Below are 24,479 nucleotides of genomic sequence, written 5' to 3' on the forward strand. Positions count from 1 at the left end.
TGCATACTTATTTAATATTTGTGTGTTGGTGTGCGGATGTATATTCAGTGTTTTCCCTTTTCTTCTTTATTGCTATACTGCATACTCTTTGATACACTGATCAGCACCCACAATTGTTTACTGGATTGAGCCCCCAGTTCTTTACATATGTTGGTGTATTTATAGACTCATCGTGTCTGGCCCAGGAAGACTGCTTCCCACCTTCGGACCGTGGTTTGGATTAACGGTGCCCTGGCGTCACGAAGTGATCAAGGAACGTCTTACTTCTGTATAACAATCCTTATATTTAAAAATAAATTGACAACCACCAGATCTTTATTGATAACTTTAATGAATCGGGGTTATAGATCTCCAAGTGTTGTTAACATTGATATTAATTCTTCATCCTGATACCCCCATGGTCACCCCCCTTCTACCAGCCCTTCCATAGACATTCGTGGGGAAATACGGGATACCCAAAAAGTAAAATGTTTGCAGCTGTGTCTGATGACCGGCCGGTGGTTGTCCATTATCATTGTGCATCACTACTTATCATTCAGGAACTCTGATAGTATCTGGATTGTCTTATACAGTTTCTCAGCTTCTAGGGAAAGTTCAGATGTTTTTTCTTTTAAAAAGCCCCTGAGAAAAGCAACGATTAAAATTTTAATATCTTTTAGGTTAAAGGGGTTATCCAGGAAAAAACTTTTTTTTTTATATACATATATATTTATCAACTGGCTCCAGAAAGTTAAACAGATTTGTAAATTACTTCTATTAAAAAATCTTAAAGGAGTAGTCCAGTGGTGAACAACTTATCCCCTATCCTAAGGATAGGAGATAAGTTTGAGATCGCGGGGGGGGCGACCGCTGGGGCCCCCTGCGATCTCCTGTACGGAGCCCCGACAGCCAGCGGGAAGGGGGCGTGTCGACCTCCGCACGAAGCGGCGGCAGACACGCCCCCTCAACACAACTCTATGGCAGAGCCGAAGCGCTGCCTTCGGCAATCTCCGGCTCTGCCATAGAGATGTATTGAGGGGGCGTGTCAGACGCCGCTTCGTGCGGAGGTCGACACCCGCTATCTGGCCGGAGAGCCTGGCCCCCGTACAGAGAGATCGCAGGGGGCCCCAGCGGTCGGACCCCCCGCGATCTCAAACTTATCCCCTATCCTTAGGATAGGGGATAAGTTTTTCACCACTGGACTACCCCTTTAGTCCTTTCAGTACTTATGAGCTTCTGAAGTTAAGGTTGTTCTTTTCTGTCTAAGTGCTCTCTGATGACATGTGTCTCGGGAAACGCCCAGTTTAGAAGCAAATCCCCATAGCAAACCTCTTCTAAACTGGGCGGTTCCCGAGACACGTGTCATCAGAGAGCACTTAGACAGAAAGGAACAACCTTCACTTCAGAAGCTCATAAGTACTGAAAGGATTAAGATTTTTTTAATAGAAGTAATTACAAATCTGTTTAACTGTCTGGAGCCAGTTGATATATGAAAAAAAGTTTTTTCCTGGAATACCCCTTTAATACTCCTCTTTTAATCACATGAACACAGGGGTGATTTTGCCATGAGGGACATACCTACCTAGGACATGACTACTAAGAGACATATCTGTCTAGGGACATACCTTCCTACCCGCCTAACCTGGGAGATATATACCTTGGGACATACCTACTTAGGAATATATCTACCTAGGGATATCCATACCTACCTGTCTTTCTACCAAGGAACATATCTACTCACAGATATCTGGCTACTGGGGATCCATAAGTATATACTTACCAAGGTACATACTTACCTACTAGGGTTGACATACCTTCCTATGGGGAGCTACCTACTTGAGGGTGTACTTAGTGGGGGTAGGGGATTTACCTATTGGGGGGGTGAACTACTAAACAAAGAACATACCTGTCTATAAGGGAGGAGGGGCTACCAAATAAAGGAACTATCTAACTACTGTGAGGGACATACCTTTTTAATGAGGCACCTACTAACCTACCCACTTTTGTTGTTTATGACATTAAGGGGAATACAGTGGTCCCTCAACATACGATGGTAATCCGTTCCAAATGGACCATTGTTTGTTGAAACCATCGTATGTTGAGGGATCCGTGCAATGTAAAGTATAGAACAGTGGTCTACAACCTGCGGACCTCCAGATGTTGCAAAACTACAACACCCAGCATGCCCGGACAGCCGTTGGCTGTCCGGGCATGCTGGGAGTTGTAGTTTTGCAACATCTGGAGGTCCGCAGGTTGAAGACCACTGGTATTGGAGGTTATACTCACCTGTCCCCGCCGCTCCGGACCGTCACCGCTCATCACCGCTGCCCTGGATGTCGCCTTCCATCGCTGTCGCCGCGTCCCCGTGGTGTCCCCGACGCTCCGGCAAGGCCTCTGCCTCCCCGGCATCCTCGCTCTCCGTCGCCGCCATCACGTCGCTACGCACACCGCTCCTATTGGATGACGGGACGGCGTGCGCAGCGACGTGATGACGACGATGGAGAGCGCCGACGATGGAGGGGATCCCGAAGAGAACGCGCCGGAGCCCCGAGGACAGGTAAGTGATCGTCAGCGGACCACACGGGGCACCGTAAACGGCTATCCGGTGACAGCTGAACCAGTCTGCGCTGTCGCATTGCCGTTTATGCGATGGCCCCGACATACAAAAGCATCGTATGTTGATGCTGCCTCTGAGAGACCATCGCATGTTGAAATGATCGTATGTTGGGGCCATCGTAGGTCGGGGGGGTCACTGTATATATAAGCTTTGCAGATTGATCACGTCCTAATGACATAAGAGACTTTGCTCACATGGTTCTGGAATTTCAATGTTGAGGGGTGTATTGTAGAAGTTTTTGGAGAAAAATCATATGTAAATTGTTACCGTATTTTTTGAACCAGCGAATTTTCAAAAAGATCCATTAGGGTCTTTCCAGCTTCTGGAGAGACATAATTCACAGCGCTATAGATATAGAAGGCCACCGTATCTGGAATGATCAACCAGTCCCGGCGCACATGTCTCTTGGTGACGGATTTCCCATTAACTCCTGTTGAGGGGGGGGGGGGGGATAATGAAATCAGGAAACAGAATAAAAATACTGAAGAACTTATACAAATTTTAAACTAAAAATAGATTGAAAATAACGGATGTCCCAAATCTTATACATTAAAGGGGATCTCCGCTGCCCTGGCTTCCGGAGCTGCACTCGCAGCGTCCGGAAGTTTATTACTCCGAATGCTTTGCGCCGCTCCCTTGTGACGTCACGCCCGCCCCCTCAACGAAAGTCTATGGGAAGGGGGGCGCGACCGCTGTCACGTCCCCTTCCCATAGACTTTCGTTGAGGGGGGCGGGCGTGACATCACGAGGGGGTGGGCGTGACGTCACAAGGGGGCGGCCTCGAACACGGAAGCCCGCACACAGCGTTCGGAGTAATAAACTTCCGGACGCTGGGGGCGGAGCTCCGGAAGGCAGGGCAGTGGAGAACCCCTTTAATATGTATATAATGGGTGATGGCTGTGTGGTATATTATTAGGGCAGTATACCGTATATTTGTTCATAGACACCGTTGCATTAATTTTATGTACAATTCCACCTGGACGGAACATATTGACTAGAATATTACGGCTCGTGCATATCTACCTTAAATGATCATATTCTTGCTCCTCTCGGAGGGTATTTATACTGTGTGTGACTTATGAGTTTATTTGTTCCCAATGGCGTACCTAGATTTTGGCAAACCAGGCAACCGCCAAGGGCACACACCCTCGGGGGGCACAGGCCGCCAAAGCATAGGTTTGCCCTTTGTAAACAGTGAAGAGAAAGTAAAGGCTGAACAGACCTGTTATGCAGATTGTGGTGTGGTCCACCTGAAATCTTTCTCACCCTGTTCCACAACAGGGCAACTGGAACGTACGCACAAATAAGAGACTTTGATTTCCAGTGACAGTATGTTAAGTGTCACTTTCTAACTTCAGGCAATACTGGAGAGCAGGACTTTACTATGGGTCCCATCTATTTAATGTGGACCAACTGAAGGTACCCAACAGCCATTATGGAGAAGATGAACTTCAGGTGATATTGTGGGTAAGATTTACAGTCATGGCCGTAAATGTTGGCACCCCTGAAATGTTTCTAGAAAATGAAGTATTTCTCACAGAAAAGGATTGCAATAACACATGTTTTGCTATACACATGTTTATTCCCTTTGTGTGTATTGGAACTAAACCAAAAAAGGGGGGGGGGGGGAAGCAAATTGGACATAATGTCACCAAACTCCAAAAATGGTCCGGACAAAATTATTTGCACCCTTTCAAAATTGTGGAAAAATAAGATTGTTTCAAGCATGTGATGCTACTTTAAACTCACCTGGGGCAAGTAACAGGTGTGGGCAATATAAAAATCACACCTGAAAGCAGATAAAAAGGAGAGAAGTTCACTTAGTCTTTGCATTGTGTGTCTGTGTGTGCCACACTAAGCATGGACAACAGAAAGAGGAGAAGAGAACTGTCTGAGGACTTGAGAACCAAAATTGTGGAAAAATATCAACAATCTCAAGGTTACAAGTCCATCTCCAGAGATCTAGATTTGCCTTTGTCCACAGTGAGCAACATTATCAAGAAGTTTGCAACCCATGGCACTGTAGCTAATCTCCCTGGGCGTGGACAGAAGAGAAAAAATGATGGAAAATGTCAATGCAGGATAGTCCAGATGGTGGATAAGCAGCCTCAAACAAGTTCCAAAGATATTCAAGCTGTCCTGCAGGATCAGGAAGCATCAGTGTCAGCACGAACTATCCATCAGCATTTAAATGAAATGAAACGCTATGGCAGGAGACCCAGGAGGACCCCACTATGGAGGAGACCCAGGAGGACCCCACTATGGAGGAGACCCAGGAGGACCCCACTATGGCAGGAGACCCAGGAGGACCCCACTGTGGAGGAGACCCAGGAGGACCCCACTATGGAGGAGACCCAGGAGGACCCCACTATGGAGGAGACCCAGGAGGACCCCACTATGGAGGAGACCCAGGAGGACCCCACTATGGAGGAGACCCAGGAGGACCCCACTGCTGACACAGAGACATAAAAAGCAAGACTACATTATGCCAAAATGAACTTGAGTAAGCCAAAATCCTTGTGGGAAAACGTTTTGTGGACAGATGAGACCAAGATAGAGCTTTTTGGTAAAGCACATCATTCTACTATTTACTGAAAACAGAATGAGTCCTGCAAAGAAAAGAACACAGAACCTACAGTGACATATGGGGGAGGTCAATTATGTTTTTGGGATGTTTTGCTGCCTCTGGCACTGGGAGCCTTGTATGTGTATAAGGCATCATGAAATCTGAGGATTACCAACGGATTTTGGGTCGCACTGTACAGCCCAGTGTCAGAAAGCTGGGTTTACGTCCGAGATCTTGGGTCTTCCAGCAGGACAATGACCCCAAACATACGTCAAAAAGCCCCAGAAATGGATGGCAACAAAGCGCTGGAGAGTTCTGAAGTGGCAGCAATGAGTCCAGATCTAAATCCCATTGATCACCTGTGGAGAGATCTTAGAATTACTATTGGGAAAAGGCGCCTTCCAATAAGAGACCGGGAGCAGTTTGTAAAGGAAGAGTGGTCCAACAATCCGGCTGAGAGGTGTAAGAAGCTTATTGATGCTTATAGGAAGCCACTGATTTCAGTTATTTTTTTTTCCAAAGGGTGTGCAACCAAATATTAAGTTAAGGTGCCAATAATTTTGTCCAGCCCATTTTTGGAGTTTGGTGTAACATTATGGCCCTCATTTACTTAGAAAATCGGGTTGTAAGTCTATCTTGCTTTCTTACCCGACTGCTTTTTTCCCTGGTATTTATTATTATGTCGCATCCTGTATGTCGCATGTGGGTTTTGTAGGTTTTGGTTTCAGACTCCTCTGATTTGTCGGGAAAAAATCCACAACAATTGAACAAATTCGGGTTGGAAACCTTTATAAATACGTGGGAAAGCTCATAAATGTCGGGTTACGCCCCTTTTTTGGGTTTGGGAGAATCCACATCGGGTCCGTCGGGAAAAAATGTTGCATCGTGTCGCAGACTGGCGCACGATGTCTGCGACAAGTCGCAGACAAAGATGCGACTAAAAAAAACGACAAAACAAGTCGTGTTTAGAATAGTAAATGAGGGCCAATGTCTAATTTCCTTCTTTTTTTTTTTTTCTCCTTTTTTGGGTTTAGTTCCAATACACACAAAGGGAATAAACATGTGTATAGCAAAACATGTGTTACTGCAATCCTTTTCTGTGAGAAATACTTCATTTTCTTGAAAAATTTCAGGGGTGCAAACATTTACGGATATGACTGTACATATCGCATTTATATGATTTTTGTGCTATACCACACTTTTACTGTTCTTTTATTTTATGCATGGTTGTTTTCATGGTTGTTTTCATGGTTGTTTTCATGGTTGTGCAATAAAAAGTTAGTTCCAAGTTAGCTTTGTGTCAGGGTTATTAATCACTCAGAGATGTTTCAGAGAGGACCCCATATCCATACCCCGGATGCTCAGTTGGGTGTGGGACCTGCCGCAAATATGTACACTAATATAGATTCCAGCCATAAATGTAATCTAGGAGTATTATCTCTCTCTCTATCTCTCTCTCTCTCTCTGTATATATATATATATATATATATATATATATATATATATAACTCAATGGGGGATATTTATCAAAGCCGTCTATGTCCCGCATCAATATACCGTATATACTCGAGTATAAGCCGACCCGAATAAAGCCAAGGCCCCTAATTTCACCCCAAAATCCCAGGGAAAGTTATTGACTCGAGTATAAGCCTAGGGTGGGAAATACATCATCCCCCCCTGTCATTATCCAGACCCCCCGTCATTAAAACCCTCATCATCATCACCCTGTCATCATCCCCCCTTCATCATCACCACCTGTCATCATCCCCTTGTCATCATCCCCACCCCCCCTTCATCATCCCCTTGTCATCATCCCACCCCCCCCCCCCCCCCTCATCATCCCCTTGTCATCATCACCACATGTCCCCACCTTCATCATCACCGCTTGTCAATGTCTGAGACAGTTGTCTTCAACCTGCGGACCTCCAGATGTTTCAAAACTACAACTCCCAGCAAGCCCGGGCAGCCATCGGCTGTCCGGGCTTGCTCGGAGTTGTAGTTTTGAAACCTCTGGAGGTCCGCAGGTTGAAGACCACTGCGGCCTTCGACATCATCCAGCCCCCTCTCACCCCCTTTAGTTCTATACAGTACTCACCTCCGCTCGGCGCTGGTCCGGTGCTGCAGGACTGTCCGGTGGGGAGGTCGTCCGGTGGGATAGTGGTTCCGGGCTGCCATCTTCACCGGGGGGCCTCTTCTAAGCGTTTCGGGCCCGGAATAGAGGCGTTGCCTTGAACGAAGACGCAGAGGGACGTTGGTAATGAACGTACCTCTGCGTTGTCGTCAAGGCAACGTGACTATTCCGGGGCCGGGCCTGAAGCGCGTAGAAGAGGCCCCCCGGTGAAGATGGCAGCCCGGAACCACTATCCCCCCGGACGACCTCCCCACCGGACAGTCCTGCAGCACCGGACCAGCGCCGAGCGGAGGTGAGTACTGTACAGAACTAAAGGGGGGTGAGAGGGGGCTGGATGATGTCGAAGGCCGCAGTGGTCTTCAACCTGCGGACCTCCAGAGGTTTTAAAACTACAACTCCCAGCAAGCCCGGACAGCCGATGGCTGCCCGGGCTTGCTGGGAGTTGTAGTTTTGAAACATCTGGAGGTCTGCAGGTTGAAGACCACTGAGGGCGGAGAGTTCACTCGAGTATAAGCCGAGGGGGGTGTTTTCAGCACGAAAAATCGTGCTTAAAAACTCGGCTTATACTCGAGTATATACGGTAGACCAAACTACAGAGGGATAGGCCGGTCTATTGTGCGCCTAATTTATCAAATGGCGCACGGCTCTTGATAAATTCTGTGCACAGACTTTGAGATCTATGCTTTTAGTCTATATTTAAACCTGCTCCGGCATCGTCTGACATTTCGGCATATTTTCAGCCGATGTGACTTGTCGCTGAAAAGTCGCTTTTGATAAATTCAGCACCAATACATTTTCCAATGCATTTCAGTCTAAAATAGACTAGAATGCATCATGTTCTTAAAATCCTGTAGAGCAAAAGTCGCAAAAAAAGTTGCACATATTTAGACTGCGACTTTCTCTGCGACAAATTTAGACAAGAAAAACCAGTCTAAATCCTTTGATAAATCTCCCCCAATGTGTGTATGTTCCACAAAAACGTCCAAACGGCTAAAGATATTAACATGAAACTTGTTACTTATATGTCAGCAACAAACATAGGGTAGGTGATTTAACCCTTACTCACCCCGATTTGCCAGGGGCGGGGCTTATGTTTAAAGTCCCATACAAGTCTATGGGAAATAAATGTTACTGCATAACTTCCAAACGGCTGGAGATATTTCCATAATACTTGGTCACATGTTACTTATATGTCCACTTAAAATATAGGATAGTTAATTTAACCCTTAACTACCCCCATTTGTGAGGGTCAGGATTTTTGTTTAAAGTCCCATGAAAATCAATGGGAAATGTATGTTCCCACATAACTTCCGTACGGCTGGAGATATTTCAATAACTGGTATACATTACGGGTCAGCATATGAGGTCGGGATAGGAGGACGGGATAGGAGGTCGGGATAGGAGGGCGGGATAGGAGGATGGGATATGAGGTCCGGTAAGAAGGTCCGGATAGGAGGTCAGGATAGGAGGACGGGATAGGAGGACGGGATATGAGGACAGGATAGGAGGTCGGAATATGAGGACGGGATAGGAGGTCGGGCTATGAGGACGGGATAGGAGGTCGGGATAGGAGGTCGGGATGGGAGGTCGGGATGGGAGGTCGAGATAGGAGGTCGAGATAGGAGGATGGGATAGGAGGATGGGATAGGAGGTCGGAATATGAGGACGGGATATGATGACGGGATAGGAGGTCGGGATGTGAGGACGGGATATGGGGTTGGGATATGACAATAATATATGAGGACGGGATATGAAGTCAAAAGCTTCCTCCTTTGTTTATTTTCCTCCAAGGATTTGGAAGGAAAAATTGGGCAACGCCTGGTACTCAGCTAGTAGAAAATAAAGTATCAGATTATTTGATCACAGAAAACCCCTATAAGCTGGGTTCACATTTTATAATGAAAAATACGGCCGTACAATAGGAACAAAAAACAGCCATTTGTTTAATGAAGTAATGTACTCTAAGAAAGTCTATGGAAAACAATAACAAAACATTATTAATGATAATAATAAGACAAACGTGGCTGTAATTATACACATTCAAATCTTCTAAAGGAATGTTATGGTCTTCTATATGTTACGTGTCCCTTTACCATGTACATACCATAGGACAGAAGGAGAAGAATACAGATTGCTGCAATAACCGGCAGGCGCATGGTTGTATCCCCGCTGTAAAACTAACAGTATATGTGTGAATATGAGATTAGAAGATCATGTGATCTGGGGTGGGGAACTTATTTGACAATTGGAGTACAGGATAAAAACACTTGGGGTACAGGATGAAGACACTTGGGGTACAGGATGATGACACTTGGGGTACAGGATAATAACACTTGGGGTACAGGATGATAACACTTGGGGTACAGGATGATGACACTTGGGGTACAGGATGATAACACTTGGGGTACAGGATGATAACACTTGGGGTACAGGATAATAACACTTGGGGTACAGGATGATAACACTTGGGGTACAGGATGATAACACTTGGGGTACAGGATGATAACATTTGGGGTACAGGATGATGACACTTGGGGTACAGGATGATGACACTTGGGGTACAGGATGATGACACTTGGGGTACAGGATGAAAACACTTGGGGTACAGGATAATAACACTTGGGGTACAGGATGATAACACTTGGGGTACAGGATGATGACACTTGGGGTACAGGATGATAACACTTGGGGTACAGGATGATAACACTTGGGGTACAGGATGATAACACTTGGGGTACAGGATAACACTTGGGGTACAGGATGATAACACTTGGGGTACAGGATAATAACACTTGGGGTACAGGAAGATAACACTTGGGGTACAGGATAATAACACTTGGGGTACAGGATAATAACACTTGGGATACAGGATGATAACACTTGGGGTACAGGATGATAACACTTGGGGTACAGGATGATGACACTTGGGGTACAGGATAATAACACTTGGGATACAGGATGATAACACTTGGGGTACAGGATGATAACACTTGGGGTACAGGATGATGACACTTGGGGTACAGGATGATGACACTTGGGGTACAGGATAATAACACTTGGGGTACAGGATGATAACACTTGGGGTACAGGATGATATCACTTGGGGTACAGGATAATAACACTTGGGTTACAGGATGATAACACTTGGGGTACAGGATGATAACACTTGGGGTACAGGATAATAACACTTGGGGTACAGGATGATAACACTTGGGGTACAGGATGATAACACTTGGGGTACAGGATAATAACACTTGGAGTACAGGATAATAACACTTGGGGTACAGGATAATAACACTTGGGGTACAGGATGATAGCACTTGGGGTACAGGATGATAACACTTGGGGTACAGGATAATAACACTTGGGGTACAGGATGATAACACTTGGGGTACAGGATGATAACATTTGGGGTACAGGATGATGACACTTGGGGTACAGGATGATGACACTTGGGGTACAGGATGATAACACTTGGGGTACAGGATGATAACACTTGGGGTACAGGATAATAACACTTGGGGTACAGGATGATAACACTTGGGGTACAGGATGATAACACTTGGGGTACAGGATAATAACACTTGGGGTACAGGATGATAACACTTGGGGTACAGGATGATATCACTTGGGGTACAGGATAATAACACTTGGGTTACAGGATGATAACACTTGGGGTACAGGATGATAACACTTGGGGTACAGGATAATAACACTTGGGGTACAGGATGATAACACTTGGGGTACAGGATGATAACACTTGGGGTACAGGATAATAACACTTGGAGTACAGGATAATAACACTTGGGGTACAGGATAATAACACTTGGGGTACAGGATGATAGCACTTGGGGTACAGGATGATAACACTTGGGGTACAGGATAATAACACTTGGGGTACAGGATGATAACACTTGGGGTACAGGATGATAACATTTGGGGTACAGGATGATGACACTTGGGGTACAGGATGATGACACTTGGGGTACAGGATGATAACACTTGGGGTACAGGATGATAACACTTGGGGTACAGGATAATAACACTTGGGGTACAGGATGATAACACTTGGGGTACAGGATGATAACACTTGGGGTACAGGATAATAACACTTGGGGTACAGGATGATAACACTTGGGGTACAGGATGATGACAATTGGGGTACAGGATGATAACACTTGGGGAACAGGATAATAACACTTGGGGTACAGGATAATAACACTTGGGGTACAGGATGATGACATTTGGGGTACAGGATGATATCACTTGGGGTACAGGATAATAACACTTGGGGTACAGGATAATAACACTTGGGGTACAGGATGATAACACTTGGGGTACAGAGTGATGACACTTGGGGTACAGGATGATAACACTTGGGGAACAGGATAATAACACTTGGGGTACAGGATAATAACACTTGGGGTACAGGATAATAACACTTGGGGTACAGGATGATGACACTTGGGGTACAGGATAATAACACTTGGGGTACAGGATAATAACACTTGGGTTACAGGATAATAACACTTGGGGTACAGGATAATAACACTTGGGGTACAGGATGATAACACTTGGGGTACAATAACACTTGGGGTACAGGATAATAACACTTGGGGTACAGGATGATAACACTTGGGGTACAGGATAATGACACTTGGGGTACAGGATGATAACACTTGGGGTACAGGATAATGACACTTGGGGTACAGGATGATAACACTTGGGGTACAGGATAATAACACTTGGGGTACAGGATGATAACACTTGGGGTACAGGATGATAACACTTGGGGTACAGGATAATAACACTTGGGGTACAGGATGATAACACTTGGGGTACAGGATGATAACACTTGGGGTACAGGATGATAACACTTGGGGTACAGGATAATAACACTTGGGGTACAGGATGATAACACTTGGGGTACAGGATGATAACACTTGGGGTACAGGATAATGATACTTGAGGTACAGGATGATGACACTTGGGGTACAGGATGATAACACTTGGGGTACAGGATAATAACACTTGGGGGGTCTTTGTTATAATATAATTTCCATGCCCCCCCCACCCCCCATCTTTTCTTACCGCTCTGTATAGAGATGACTGGTCTCTCACCGTCAGGCCGGATGATGGGGAAATAGTGACCAGAGGAGCAGAATATATACAGAATAATCTTCATTGTTTACAGAGCAAAATCCATTTGGACTGGAGCTTAAACAAAGTTCTCTGAAGTTTTCCTGGTAAATGTTATTCTGTCTGCTTTATATTCCCATAATTGCAAATAATCACCTTACTACTGGGGGGACACACTGTAACAAACCCCCTCCTCAGGTAGCGATGGTTCTGGCTGGGCGGGGGCTTTGGATGAGCAGTGGGGGCTTTAGATGCTGGTTACTAACTTTCCTGCAGCTGGCAGAGCGGCGCCCCCATCGAGAGGGCCCTCTAGGCAGCTGCCTATTTTGCCTATAGGCAGAATCGGCCCTGAATGTAGGTCATATGATGGTGGTTTAGTGGTGAGAGATATAATATTAGTTAGTAATATTAATATCTCGGCTCCTCTTTCATTTTACCCGATGGTTTACCGCGTCTGATGTCCTGATTTGTGACAGTATTGATTGGGCGCTGTTTGGCAATGTTTATATAGATACTGCATAACACCATTATTTGTGCACAATATGGGAAGTTTTATCCCAGTACTGTACACCAGCATTTAGGCACTGTTTATATGGGGCACTCTCTGACACTGTTTACTCACTGAACTCAAATTTAAAGGAGAACTCCAGCCAAATGAAATTACCTTTATATAGCTGCACATGATAACGTTATATAACTTTGCAATGTGAAGTGTAATCTTTGCTGAACACATACCCCGTTTCTCTCCAGGCAGGAAGTCCAGGAGATCTTATCACACTGATGACTAGCATCTACCGTGGATGACAGCTCACACTCCCCTCTCCCCTGTGCCGTGTTTGAGTGTCCCTGATTAGCTGGAGGGCAACACCGTCCTCCCTGCTCAGTCTCACAGTTGCCTCTCCCTGTAGCTCACACAAGAAACAAACCCAGTGTGTGGAGTTTTTTGCTGACTCATCAGGTTTTTAAAGGCTGTTTATGGTGGCTATGGGGCCTGATTGTCAAACAAATAACTGGGATGCCATGTGGAGTCATGATGAGCTTAAACATATAACTTATTTAAAGGAAAACTGTCACCCTGGTCACCCACACTAAACCCAATACACAGGGTTATAGTGTGGGTGACCAAGAGTGCAAAGAGGGGTCACTTACCAAATTACATCCAGTGGCTCCTGTGATATTGCCCGACGAAAGTCCTGTTCTCAATTCAGTTACCTGCGCGCAGGAGGCGGGGCCTGAATGGTTGTCCGCCCCCTGCTTCTATCTGCCTCCTGAAACAATCTGCCTCTGTTACTATACAGTGGTCCCTCAACATACGATGGTAATTCGTTCCAAACGACCCATCGTTTGTCGAATCCATCGTATGTTGAGGGATCCGTGCAATGTAAAGTATAGGAAGCTGTACTTACCTGTCCCCGCCGCTCCGGACCAGGTCCTCACCGCTCCCGCTGCTGTTCCAGGGGCTCCCGATGCTGTCCCGCTGCTCCGGTGTCTTCTTCGCGATCCTCTGGTGTCTTGCGCATCTTCTGCAGGGTCCGGGCCTCGCTTTCTGGTGACGTTATTACGCTGCTGCGCCGGCGCGGCGTGCGTAGTGACGTAATAACGATGCCGGAAAGCAAGGCCCGGACCCTGGAGAAGATGCGCAAGACACCGGAGGATCCCGAAGTGGACCCGGAGCAGCGGGAATAGGTAAGCGAACCTGCCAGGGATGCTTAAACTGCTATCCGACAGCAGCTTAAGCATTTCGCGCTGTCGGATAGCAGTTAATGCGATGGCCCCGACATATAAAAGCATCGTATGTTGATTTTATCATATGTCGGGGCCATCGTAGGTCGGGGGGTTACTGTATTCAAATTCTGCGCTGCGCTCTGAGGCAGGAGTGCAAGCGCAGTTAGTTTACAGACAGCTCTCACATCCTAGTGACGTGAGTCACATGTCACGTGAGCGCTGCGCTCCGAGGCCGGTCATACGCTCTGGCACAGTAGCAGAGCGCTCTGGCAAGAAGAGCCCTTACGTCACTAGGATGTGAGAGCTGTCTGTAAACTAACTGCGCTTGCGCTCCTGCCTCAGAGCGCAGCGCAGAATTTGAATATAGTAATAGAGGCAGATTGTTTCAGGAGGCAGAAGCAGGGGGCGGACAACCATCGGGGCCCAGCCTCCTGCGCGCAGGTAACCGAATTGAGAACAGGACTTTCGTCGGGCAATATCACAAGAGCCACTGGATGGAATTTGGTAAGTGACCCCTCTTTGCACTCCTGGTCACCTGCACTATAACCCTGTGTATTGGGTTTAGGGAGAGTGATCAGGGTGACAGTTTTCCTTTAAAGGGGTACTCCGCTGCTCAGCATTTGGAACAAACTGTTCCAAACGCTGGAGCCGGCATCGGGAGCCCGTGACATCATAGCCCCGCCCCCTCTTGATGTCACGTCCTGCCCCCTCAATGCAAGTCTATAGGAGGGGGCGTGATGGCTGTCACACCCCCTCCCATAGACTTGCATTGAGGGGACGAGCATGGTGTCGCGAGGGGGCAGGGCTATGACGTCACGAGCTCCCGGCATTGGCTCCAGCGTTCGGAACAGTTTGTTCCAAATGCTGAGCAGCGGAGTAACCCTTTACCACTATTGGCTGAATATCTCCTTTAGCATAATACGAATAACATATTTGGGGATGATACTTAACCTGTTAACAGAAGGCGGTGACTACCGACTTCAAATGTTCTAGTACGTTGTGAGTAAGTCCAAATATACCTAATCTCTCGCTGTGTTTGAGCGACAGATCTGACTTTGAGAACAGACATCTTGCGGAATGGAAATTGTTATTTGCTCGATTGAAGTGCAAATGTTGCACATATGCTGAAAGTATGGTGTCAAGGACCGACCGGGAGGACAGGGAGTGAGCCCTAAACTGATCCTAAAACCATCTCTCCCTGCCTACTTGCCCATCCAACCTAACCGGTGGATCGACAACTGGGTGCCGGTCCCTTCCTGAACTAAAGTGCAGGGGCCTAATAAAAACACAAACTAATAAATAGTCGGTCACAAACTAGAAACAGAACAGGAACATAGAACTCTATAACAGATTAAGTTCAGAGGACACAGATCAGTGAGCAGCACAGAGGACACTATGAGCGGACATGAACAGAGGACACTATGAGCGGACATGAACAGAGGATACTATGAGCGGACATGAACAGAGGACACTATGAGCGGACATGAACAGAGGACACTATAGATCATCGGACATGAACAGAGGACTCAGTGGTCATGAACAGAGGACACTATAGATCAGTGGTCATGAACAGAGGACTCAGTGGTCATGAACAGAGGACACTATAGATCAGTGGTCATGAACAGAGGACTCAGTGGTCGTGAACAGAGGACACTATAGATCAGTGGTCGTGAACAGAGGACACTATGACCGGACATGAACAGAGGACACTATTGATCATCGGATATGAACAGAGGACTCAGTTATCATGAACAGAGGACACTATAGATCAGTGGTCGTGAACAGAGGACTCAGTGGTCGTGAACAGAGGACACTATAGATCAGTGGTCGTGAACAGAGGACACTATGAGCGGACATGAACAGAGGACACTATAGATCATCGGACATGAACAGAGGACTCAGAGGTCGTGAACAGAGGACACTATAGAGCCGTGGTCGTGAACAGAGGACTCAGTGGTCGTGAACAGAGGACACTATAGAGCCGTGGTCATGTACAGAGGACACTATAGATCAGTGGTCGTGAACAGAGGACACTATAGATCAGTAGTCATGTACAGGACTCCAGAGATCCAAATAAAGAACTAATGAACATAAAGTTCAAAACACCAGACAGGAAAATGGATAAGTCAACAGACTTTAGGAACAGACAGGAATATAGCATAGTCCCCCAGAACATCCAGAAGACAAAGTCCCCATGGACCAGAAACAGGGATCTATCGCTAATCAGAAATATACTCATTCCCTATGCAAAATCTCCAGTAGACACGAAGTCCCCATGGACAGGTAATAGGAATGCCAGATACACAGGATATATTTATAAAACACTGTTCACACTGAACACAATCCCTCAGGAAACCTCCAGCAGACAGGATTGTCCCCATGGAGCAGAAACAGGGATGCCAAATATAGGACACTGTTCACACTGGACACACAAACAGAAAGGATAAACAATCCTAAAACTGACTAAACAAACACAGCTTTAAAGGGTTACTCCAGCCCTGAGACATCTTATCCCCTATCCAAAGGATAGGGAATAAGATGTCTCACCGTGGGGGTCCCGCCACTGGGGACCCCCACAATCTTGTATTCGCCACCCAACTGTTTGAGCTGCACGCCGTGGTGCCAGCTCACAAACAGCCGGGTGGCGACCACGGGGCAGGAGTATCGTGACATCACGACTCCGCTCCTCCATTCCCAGAAATAATGGGACGTCCTGGAAAAATCCTGTGGAAAACTTTTTTTTTTTTTTTAAATCAACTGGTGCCAGAAAGTTAAACAGATTTGTAAATCACTTCTATTAAAAAATCTTAATCCTTCCAGTACTTTTTAGGGGCTGTATACTAAAGAGAAATCCAAAAAAAGAAATGCATTTCCTCTGATGTCATGACCACAGTGCTCTCTGCTGGCCTCTGCTGTCCATTTTAGGAACTGTCCAGAGTAGAAGAAAATCCCCATAGCAAACATATGCTGCTCTGGACAGTTCCTAAAATGGACAGCAGAGGTCAGCAGAGAGCACTGTGGTCAGGACATCAGAGGAAATGCATTTCTTTTTTTGGATTTCTCTTTAGTATACAGCCCCTTAAAAGTACTGGAAAGATTAAGATTTTTTAAATAGAAGGGATTTACAAATCTCTACACACATAAGATAAAAGAAATTGCGGAGCAGCTCACCAGTTCCAAGGGATCAGGTCTGTGACATCGCGGTCAGGCGACAGATGGACGGGGAGGCTGAGATGTTACGGGGGGAAATCAGACATCAGGGCCACAGCCGTATCGCACCCTTTGGTGCTTCGTCAGGCCCCTGTGACGACATGTGTCGTCACAGGGGCCTGACGAAGCACCAAAGGGTGCAGTGCCGGATTTTCTCTGTTTTTCTTTTGTGGAGTGGCATGATTTACAAATATGTTTAACTTTCTGGCACCAGTTGATTTAAAAAAAAAAATGTTTTCCACGGGAGTACCCCTTTAAAGGGTACCTCTTATCAAAAAAAACCTTTTGATATATTATAGATTAATGTATGCAGAATAACTTTACAATTGCATGTTATTAAAAAAATATGCTTCTTTCTATTTAATTTTCCACTTTGAAGAAATGACCACTAGGGGTCTCCCTACCAGTCCTGGCAGCAAGCATTTCAGACTCATGCTGGAGTCCTAAACACTACGAGCTGCCAGTCTGCTTTGTTCACAAAGGAGAACACTCAGAGCTGCCAACCTGCTTTGTTCACAGCCTGTTTGGCTGTGAACAAAGCAGGCTGGCAGCTCTGAGTGTTTAGGACTCCAGCATGAGTCAGAAATGCTTGCTGACGGGACTGATCGGGAAAAATACAATAGAAAGAAGCATATTTTTCATTAACATGCTATTGGAAAGTTATTCAACATTCATTAATCTAAAATATATCAAAAGTTTATTTGATGAGAGGTACCCTTTAAGGAAAGGACATACACTCCTACACCCCGGTATGACACCTTTGAGTGGATCAAAGATATAAATTTGTTTGCGAGGAAGCTTGCGTTGCAGAAGTTACATAAACACAATGAACAAAACAATGAAAAAACATCCAGACGTGATGAAAGTGGAGTTAGTAAACCCACCCCACCGTTTTCCAACTTGAAACCTAGATCTCGGACCAACCCTAATTTTAGTCAATTTGATAATATTAAAGGGGTATTCCAGGCAAAAACTTTTTTATATACATCAACTGGCTCCAGAAAGTTAAACAGATTTGAAAATGACTTCTATTAAAAAGTCTTAATCCTTTCAGTACTTATGAGCTTCTGAAGTTAAGGTTGTTCTTTTCAGTCTAAGTCCTCTCTGATGACACCTGTCTCGGGAAACGCCCAGTTTAGAAGCAAATCCCCATAGCAAACCTCTTCTAAACTGGGCGTTTCCCGAGACAGGTGTCATCCGAGAGACTTAGACAGAAAAGAACAACCTTAACTTCAGAAGCTCATAAGTACTGAAAGGATTAAGATTTTTTAAATAGAAGTAATTTACAAATCTGTTTAACTTTCTGGAGCCAGTTGATATATATAAAAAAAAGTTTTTGCCTGGAATATCCCTTTAACATCTTTGTACAGATGGTGCGTGAACAACTGACCACATTAAAATCCAGAAAGGGATCTAACAACCTCACTTCTGATGAAAAACGTATCTGGATATGGTCCAGAGACGACATATAAGCGTTTGGAGTCAAATCCCACTGAACAGTATTGAATGGAATTAAGAACAACACTTTCAGAGGCTAAGACAAAAGATAATAATAACGGATGACGAGTTCAAGGTTACGTTCAATTCTAAACCAATCATAGCAACAATGTACCGTATTTTTCGCCGTATAAGACGCACTTTTTCTTCCCCAAAGCTTTGGAGGGAAAAAGTCGGTGCGTCTTATACGGCGAATACACCCCTATCGCGGCGGTCCCTGCGGCCATCAACGGCCGGGACCCGCGGCTAATACAGGACATCACCGATCGCGGTGATGCCCTGTATTAACCCTTCAGACGCGGCGATCAAAGCTGACCGCCGCGTCTGAAGGGAAAGTGACACTAACCCGGTTCAGTCGGGCTGTTCAGTCGATTTCACCGCAGCGGTCCCGAACAGCCCGACTGAATAGCCAGGTTAGTGCTTACAGGACACCGGGAGGGACCTTACCTGCCTCCTCGGTGTCTTCTCCGTTCAGGGATCCCCTGTATGGCCGGCACTCTCCTTCCTCGTCATCACGTCGTAAAGTATGTGCGTCGGCGTGCGTAACGACGTGATGACGGCGACGGAGAGCGAGGATACCCGGCCGGCAGCAGAGACGTTCCGGAGCGACGGGGACAGCGATGGAGCGACATCCAGGGCAGCGGTGACGGGTCCGGAGCGGCGGGGACACGTGAGTATTACCTCCTATGCAGTGGTCTTCAATCTGCGGACCTCCAGATGTTGCAAAACTACAACTCCCAGCATGCCCGGACAGCCAACGGCTGTCCGGGCATGCTGGGAGTTGTAGTTTTGCAACATCTGGAGGTCCGCAGGTTGAAGACCACTATTGGGTTCAAAATCTTAAATTTTTTAGATTTTGCACCTAAAAATAGGGTGCGTCTTATACGCCGGTGCGTCCTATAGGGCGAAAAATGCGGTATGCGTTGCCGAAGATCCACAAGAAGAAGGTTCCAATTCCAGGACGTCCCATTATTTCTGGGAATGGAGGAGGGCTGAGATTTAATTTTAAAACACTGCAGGTGCGTGCGGAACTTACAGTTCACAGCAAAGGTGACCGGACAGGCACCACAATAGTTACATGAATGGAGTGAATTAACACTGGAGTTTTAACCCCTTAACGACGCAGGGTTTTTCAGTTTTTGCACTTACGTTTTTTCCTCCTCACCTTTTAAAAATCATAACCCTTTCAATTTTGCACCTAAAATTCCATATTATGGCTTATTTTTTGCGCCGCCAATTCTACTTTGCAGTGACATAAGTCATTTTACCCCAAAAATCTACGGAGAAACGGAAAAAAAAATCATTGTTGCGACAAAATTGAAGAAAAAACGCCATTTTGCAACTTTTGGGGGTTTCCGTTTCTACGCAGTAGATTTTTCGGTAAAAATTACACCTTATCATTATTCTGTAGTTCCATACGGAGAGAGTGAGGGTTAAATGCTGAGGTAATGCTGGGCCTATCGCTACCCTTCCCAAGAGCGATAGGTGAGTGTAGAATTACGGATTGTCCACCACCAGTGCTTAGCTGAAAACTTGTAGAAATTTTTACTGAAGATTTTCTGCAACATGCAGCAGTAACAACAGTCCAGATAACAGAGTCTATATACAGCTGAAGCAGCGATTGACAGTGGTTGGGATCGGGTAAGTACTCTTTAGTTTAGGAGGATTTTGTAGCATAGATCCGCTGGATTTAGGGGTAGGTTTAGGTCCAGTGATCTTGCGGAGATAGCGGGGAATGATAAGAACTCACAGTCTTTAGCGTAGGCCGAGGCCGCAAGGCTTTGGCCTAGTAATCGTCTTTGGAAGTTGCGGAGGACCTACCTCATCCAGTGTCCGCAACCCAAGAGAGAGAATAATGGCAGAAGTTCCCTTATATGGGCAGGGGCTGAGCGGTTTTGGATTGGTCCATAACAGCTGTCACTCACCGTTACATTGCATTGTGGGTGAACACCTGACACAAGAACCACCAAAGGTCCTTCAACAAACCATAGAGTTCTGAATACCGAGTCACATGACCTAAGGTCCTGCAACGTTAACAGGTAGGCATTGAAATATACATATTTAACATTTATGCACGCGGCGATACCACATATGTTTATATTTATTTTTATTTACATGTTTGTTTGTTTTAATGGGAAAAGGGGGGTGATTTGGACTTTTATTAGGGAAAGGGTTAAATGACATTTATTTACTTTTTTTTTACACTTTTTTTTTGCAGTGTTATAGCTCCCATAGGGGGCTATAACACTGTGTACACTGATCTTATACACTGTTCACTGCAAAGCCGTGGCTTTGCATTGATCAGTGTTATCGGCGGTCGATTTCTCAAGCCTGCATCTCAGGCTTGGAGCAATCATTCGCCGAAGGGACACATCAGAGGAAGGTAAGAGGACCTCCGCTTGTGTCCCAGCTGATCAGGACACCGCATTTTCAGCAGCCCCACTAAGCAGCTGGGAAGCTTTCACTTTCGTTTTAGATGCAGCGTTCAACTTTGAACGCCGCGTCTAAAGGGTTAATAGCGCGCTATTAGCCCTGGGTCCCGGCTTCAGTTACATGCAGGGACCGACCCGATGTGATACGGGGTCACCGCGTGACCCCGCGTTATATCGTGGGAGCCGGTCAAGGACGTAAATATGCGTACTTGGTCGTTAAAGGGGTTCTCCGATGCTTAGACATCTTATCCCCTATCCAAAGGATAGGGGATAAGATGTCTGATCGCGGGAGTCCTGCCGCTGGGGACCCCCGGTATCTTGCACGATCCCGGGGGTCCCCAGCGGCGGTACTCCCGCGATCAGGCATCTTATCCCCTATCCCCCGGGATCTTGCTCCGCCCCTCAATGCAAGCCTACGGGAGGGTGCGTGATAGCTATCACGCCCCCTCCCGTAGGCTTGCATTGAGGGGCCGAGCGTGACATCACACGGGGGAAGGGCGTGACGTCACACGCCGCCCGCCTTGTGGTCGCTGGTAATCCGTCCCGGAGTGAACACACTCCGGGGACTGATTACAAACGGGGTGCCGCGTGCAAGATCCCGGGGGTCCCCAGCGGCGGGACTCCCGCGATCAGGCATCTTATCCCCTATCCTTTGGATAGGGGATAAGATGTCTAAGCACCGGAGAACCCCTTTAACCCCTTAAGGATGCAGGACGTAAATGTACGTCCTGGTGAGGTGGTACTTAACGCACCAGGACGTACATTTACGTCCTGTGCATAACCGCGGGCATCGGAGCGATGCCCGTGTCATGCGCGGCTGATCCCGGCTGCTGATCGCAGCCAGGGACCCGCCGGCAATGGCCGACGCCCGCGATGTCGTCCACCATTAACCCCTCAGGTGCCGGGATCAATACAGATCCCGGCATCTGCGGCAGTGCGCGATTTGAATGAATGATCGGATCGCACGCAGCGCTGCTGCGGGGATCCGATCATTCATAACGCCGCACGGAGGTCCCCTCTCCTTCCTCCGTCCGGCTCCCGGCGTCTCCTGCTCTGGTCTGTGATCGAGCAAACCAGAGCAGAAGGTGACCGAAAACACTGATCTGTTCTATGTCCTATACATAGAACAGATCAGTATTAGCAATCATGGTATTGCTATGAATAGTCCCCTATGGGGACTATTCAAGTGTAAAAAAAAACAAAAAAATGTAAAAGTTAAAAAAAAGTGAAAAATCCCCTCACCCAATAAAAAAGTTAAACGTCCGTTTTTTCCTATTTTACCCCCAAAAAGCGTAAAATTTTTTTTTTTATAGACATATTTGGTATTTCCGCGTGCGTAAATGTCCGAACTATTAAAATAAAATGTTAATGATCCCGTACGGTGAACGGCGTGAACGGAAAAAAAAAAAGTCCAAAATTCCTACTTTTTTCAAACATTTTATTAAAAAAAAAATTATAAAAAATTAATTAAAAGTTTTTTATATGCAAATGTGGTTTCAAAAAAAAGTACAGATCATGGCGCAAAAAATGAGCCCCCATACCGCCGCTGATACGGAAAAATAAAAAAGTTAGAGGTCATCAAAATAAAGGGATTATAAACGTACAAATTTGGTTAAAAAGTTTGTGATTTTTTTTAAGCGCAACAATAATATAAAAGTATGTAATAATGGGTATCATTTTAATCGTATTGACCCTCAGAATAAAGAACACATGTCATTTTTACCATAAATTGTACGGCGTGAAAACGAAACCTTTCAAAATTAGCAAAATTGCGTTTTTCGTTTAAATTTCCCCACAAAAATAGTGTTTTTTGGTTGCGCCATACATTTTATGATATAATGAGTGATGTCATTACAAATGACAACTGGTCGCGCAAAAAACAAGCCCTCATACTAGTCTGTGGATGAAAATATAAAAGAGTTATGATTTTTAGAAGACAAGGAGGAAAAAATTAAAACGTAAAAATTAAATTGTCTGAGTCCTTAAGGCCAAAATGGGCTGAGTCCTTAAGGGGTTAAGGGGTTAAAATTGTTTGTCAGTTTGTGTGAAGTAATCAATAAAGAAACAATTTTAGTATATGGGAAATAGGGTATTTTTGGATCACCCTTGGTGATCTATAGGTTGGTGCGAACCCCGTACATAAACTCTGTTTTCATTCATAGGATTAGATTAGACTAATTATTAACTGCGCTCCGTACTTAAGGGCTCAACAAATCCCAGGCGCCAGGTCGCCATAGAAACTGAGAATTTCATCCTGGCAATTGTCAGCCTGAGCACCACGGTGCCCTAAACAATTAGACTCCAATAAATAAGAAGATGAAGCCCGTACATGAGCTTAGTTATCATTCAAAGGGTTAGACTGATAATTAACTGAGCTCTGTACTCCAGGGCTGGACAAATCCCAGGCGCCAGGTCGCCATAGAGACTAGAGATAGAGAATTTCATCCTGCCATTTGTCAGCCTGAGCACTGCCGTGGTGTAAAGGGATTAAACACCAACAAATGGGAAAACTAAATGACCCAAAAACATGAGAGCCGCTGTTAGCATTCGGCAGGCTGGATGTGGATCCTCTGTGTCAGCGAGGGATTGGCGTGGACCGTACCGGTGGACCGGGTCTAAGCTGCTACTGGTATTCACCAGAGCCCGCCACAAAGCGGGATGGTCTTGCTGCGGCGGTAGCAACCAGGTCGTATCCACCGGTAATGGCTCAACCTCGCTGACTGCTGAGAAGACGTGGGACAGAAGGACTAGACAGAGGCGAGGTCAGACGTAGCAGAAGGTCAGGGCAGGCGGCAAGGTTCATAGTCAATGGTAATGGCAGAAGGTCTGGAAACACTGGTAAGACAATCACAGGAAACGCTTTCACTGGCACAATGGCAACAAGATCCGGCAATGCAGGGAAGGGGAAGTGAGGTTATAAAGGCGTGGAGCAGGTGGGAGCTAATTACACTGATTGGGCCAGGCACCAATTAGTGGTGCACTGGCCCTTTAAATCTTAGAGAGCTGGCGCGCGCGCCCTAAGGAGCGGAGCCACGTGCGCCAGGACGTGACAGCCGGGGACCGGGACAGGTAGGTGGATTGGGATGCGATCTGCGAGCGGGCGCGTCCCGCTATGCGAATCGCATTCCCGTCGGCAGTGTCAGTGCAGCGCTCCCGGTTAGCGGGTCTGACCGGGGCGCTGCA

At 46.2% G+C, this 24,479-nt stretch overlaps 1 protein-coding gene across 1 annotated transcript; it reads right to left on the reverse strand.

Annotated features, from left to right (window-relative positions):
• Positions 1 to 319: 319 nt before the first annotated feature.
• On the reverse strand, positions 320 to 9,470 carry LOC130357233 (apovitellenin-1-like). Its single transcript, XM_056559838.1, has 3 exons — positions 9,398 to 9,470; positions 2,864 to 3,026; positions 320 to 621 (listed from the first exon to the last, which is right to left on the reverse strand). The coding sequence occupies exons 1-3, from the start codon at positions 9,447 to 9,449 to the stop codon at positions 525 to 527; spliced, it is 312 nt and encodes a 103-aa protein (XP_056415813.1). The 5' UTR covers positions 9,450 to 9,470; the 3' UTR covers positions 320 to 524.
• Positions 9,471 to 24,479: the final 15,009 nt, after the last annotated feature.

Source organism: Hyla sarda, chromosome 2 (assembly GCF_029499605.1).
Source record: "Hyla sarda isolate aHylSar1 chromosome 2, aHylSar1.hap1, whole genome shotgun sequence".
In the NCBI taxonomy this organism is placed as follows: Eukaryota; Metazoa; Chordata; class Amphibia; order Anura; family Hylidae; genus Hyla; species Hyla sarda.

Excerpts from the sequence above, each read along its gene's own strand:
- LOC130357233 (XM_056559838.1), bottom strand. The coding sequence starts at position 9,449 with ATGCGCCTGCCGGTTATTGCAGCAATCTGTATTCTTCTCCTTCTGTCC. Across the intron at positions 3,027-9,397 it reads TCTTCTCCTTCTGTCCTATG|GAGTTAATGGGAAATCCGTC; the intron begins GTATGTACATGG and ends CCCCCTCAACAG. Across the intron at positions 622-2,863 it reads TCGCTGGTTCAAAAAATACG|GGGCTTTTTAAAAGAAAAAA; the intron begins GTAACAATTTAC and ends TGCTTTTCTCAG.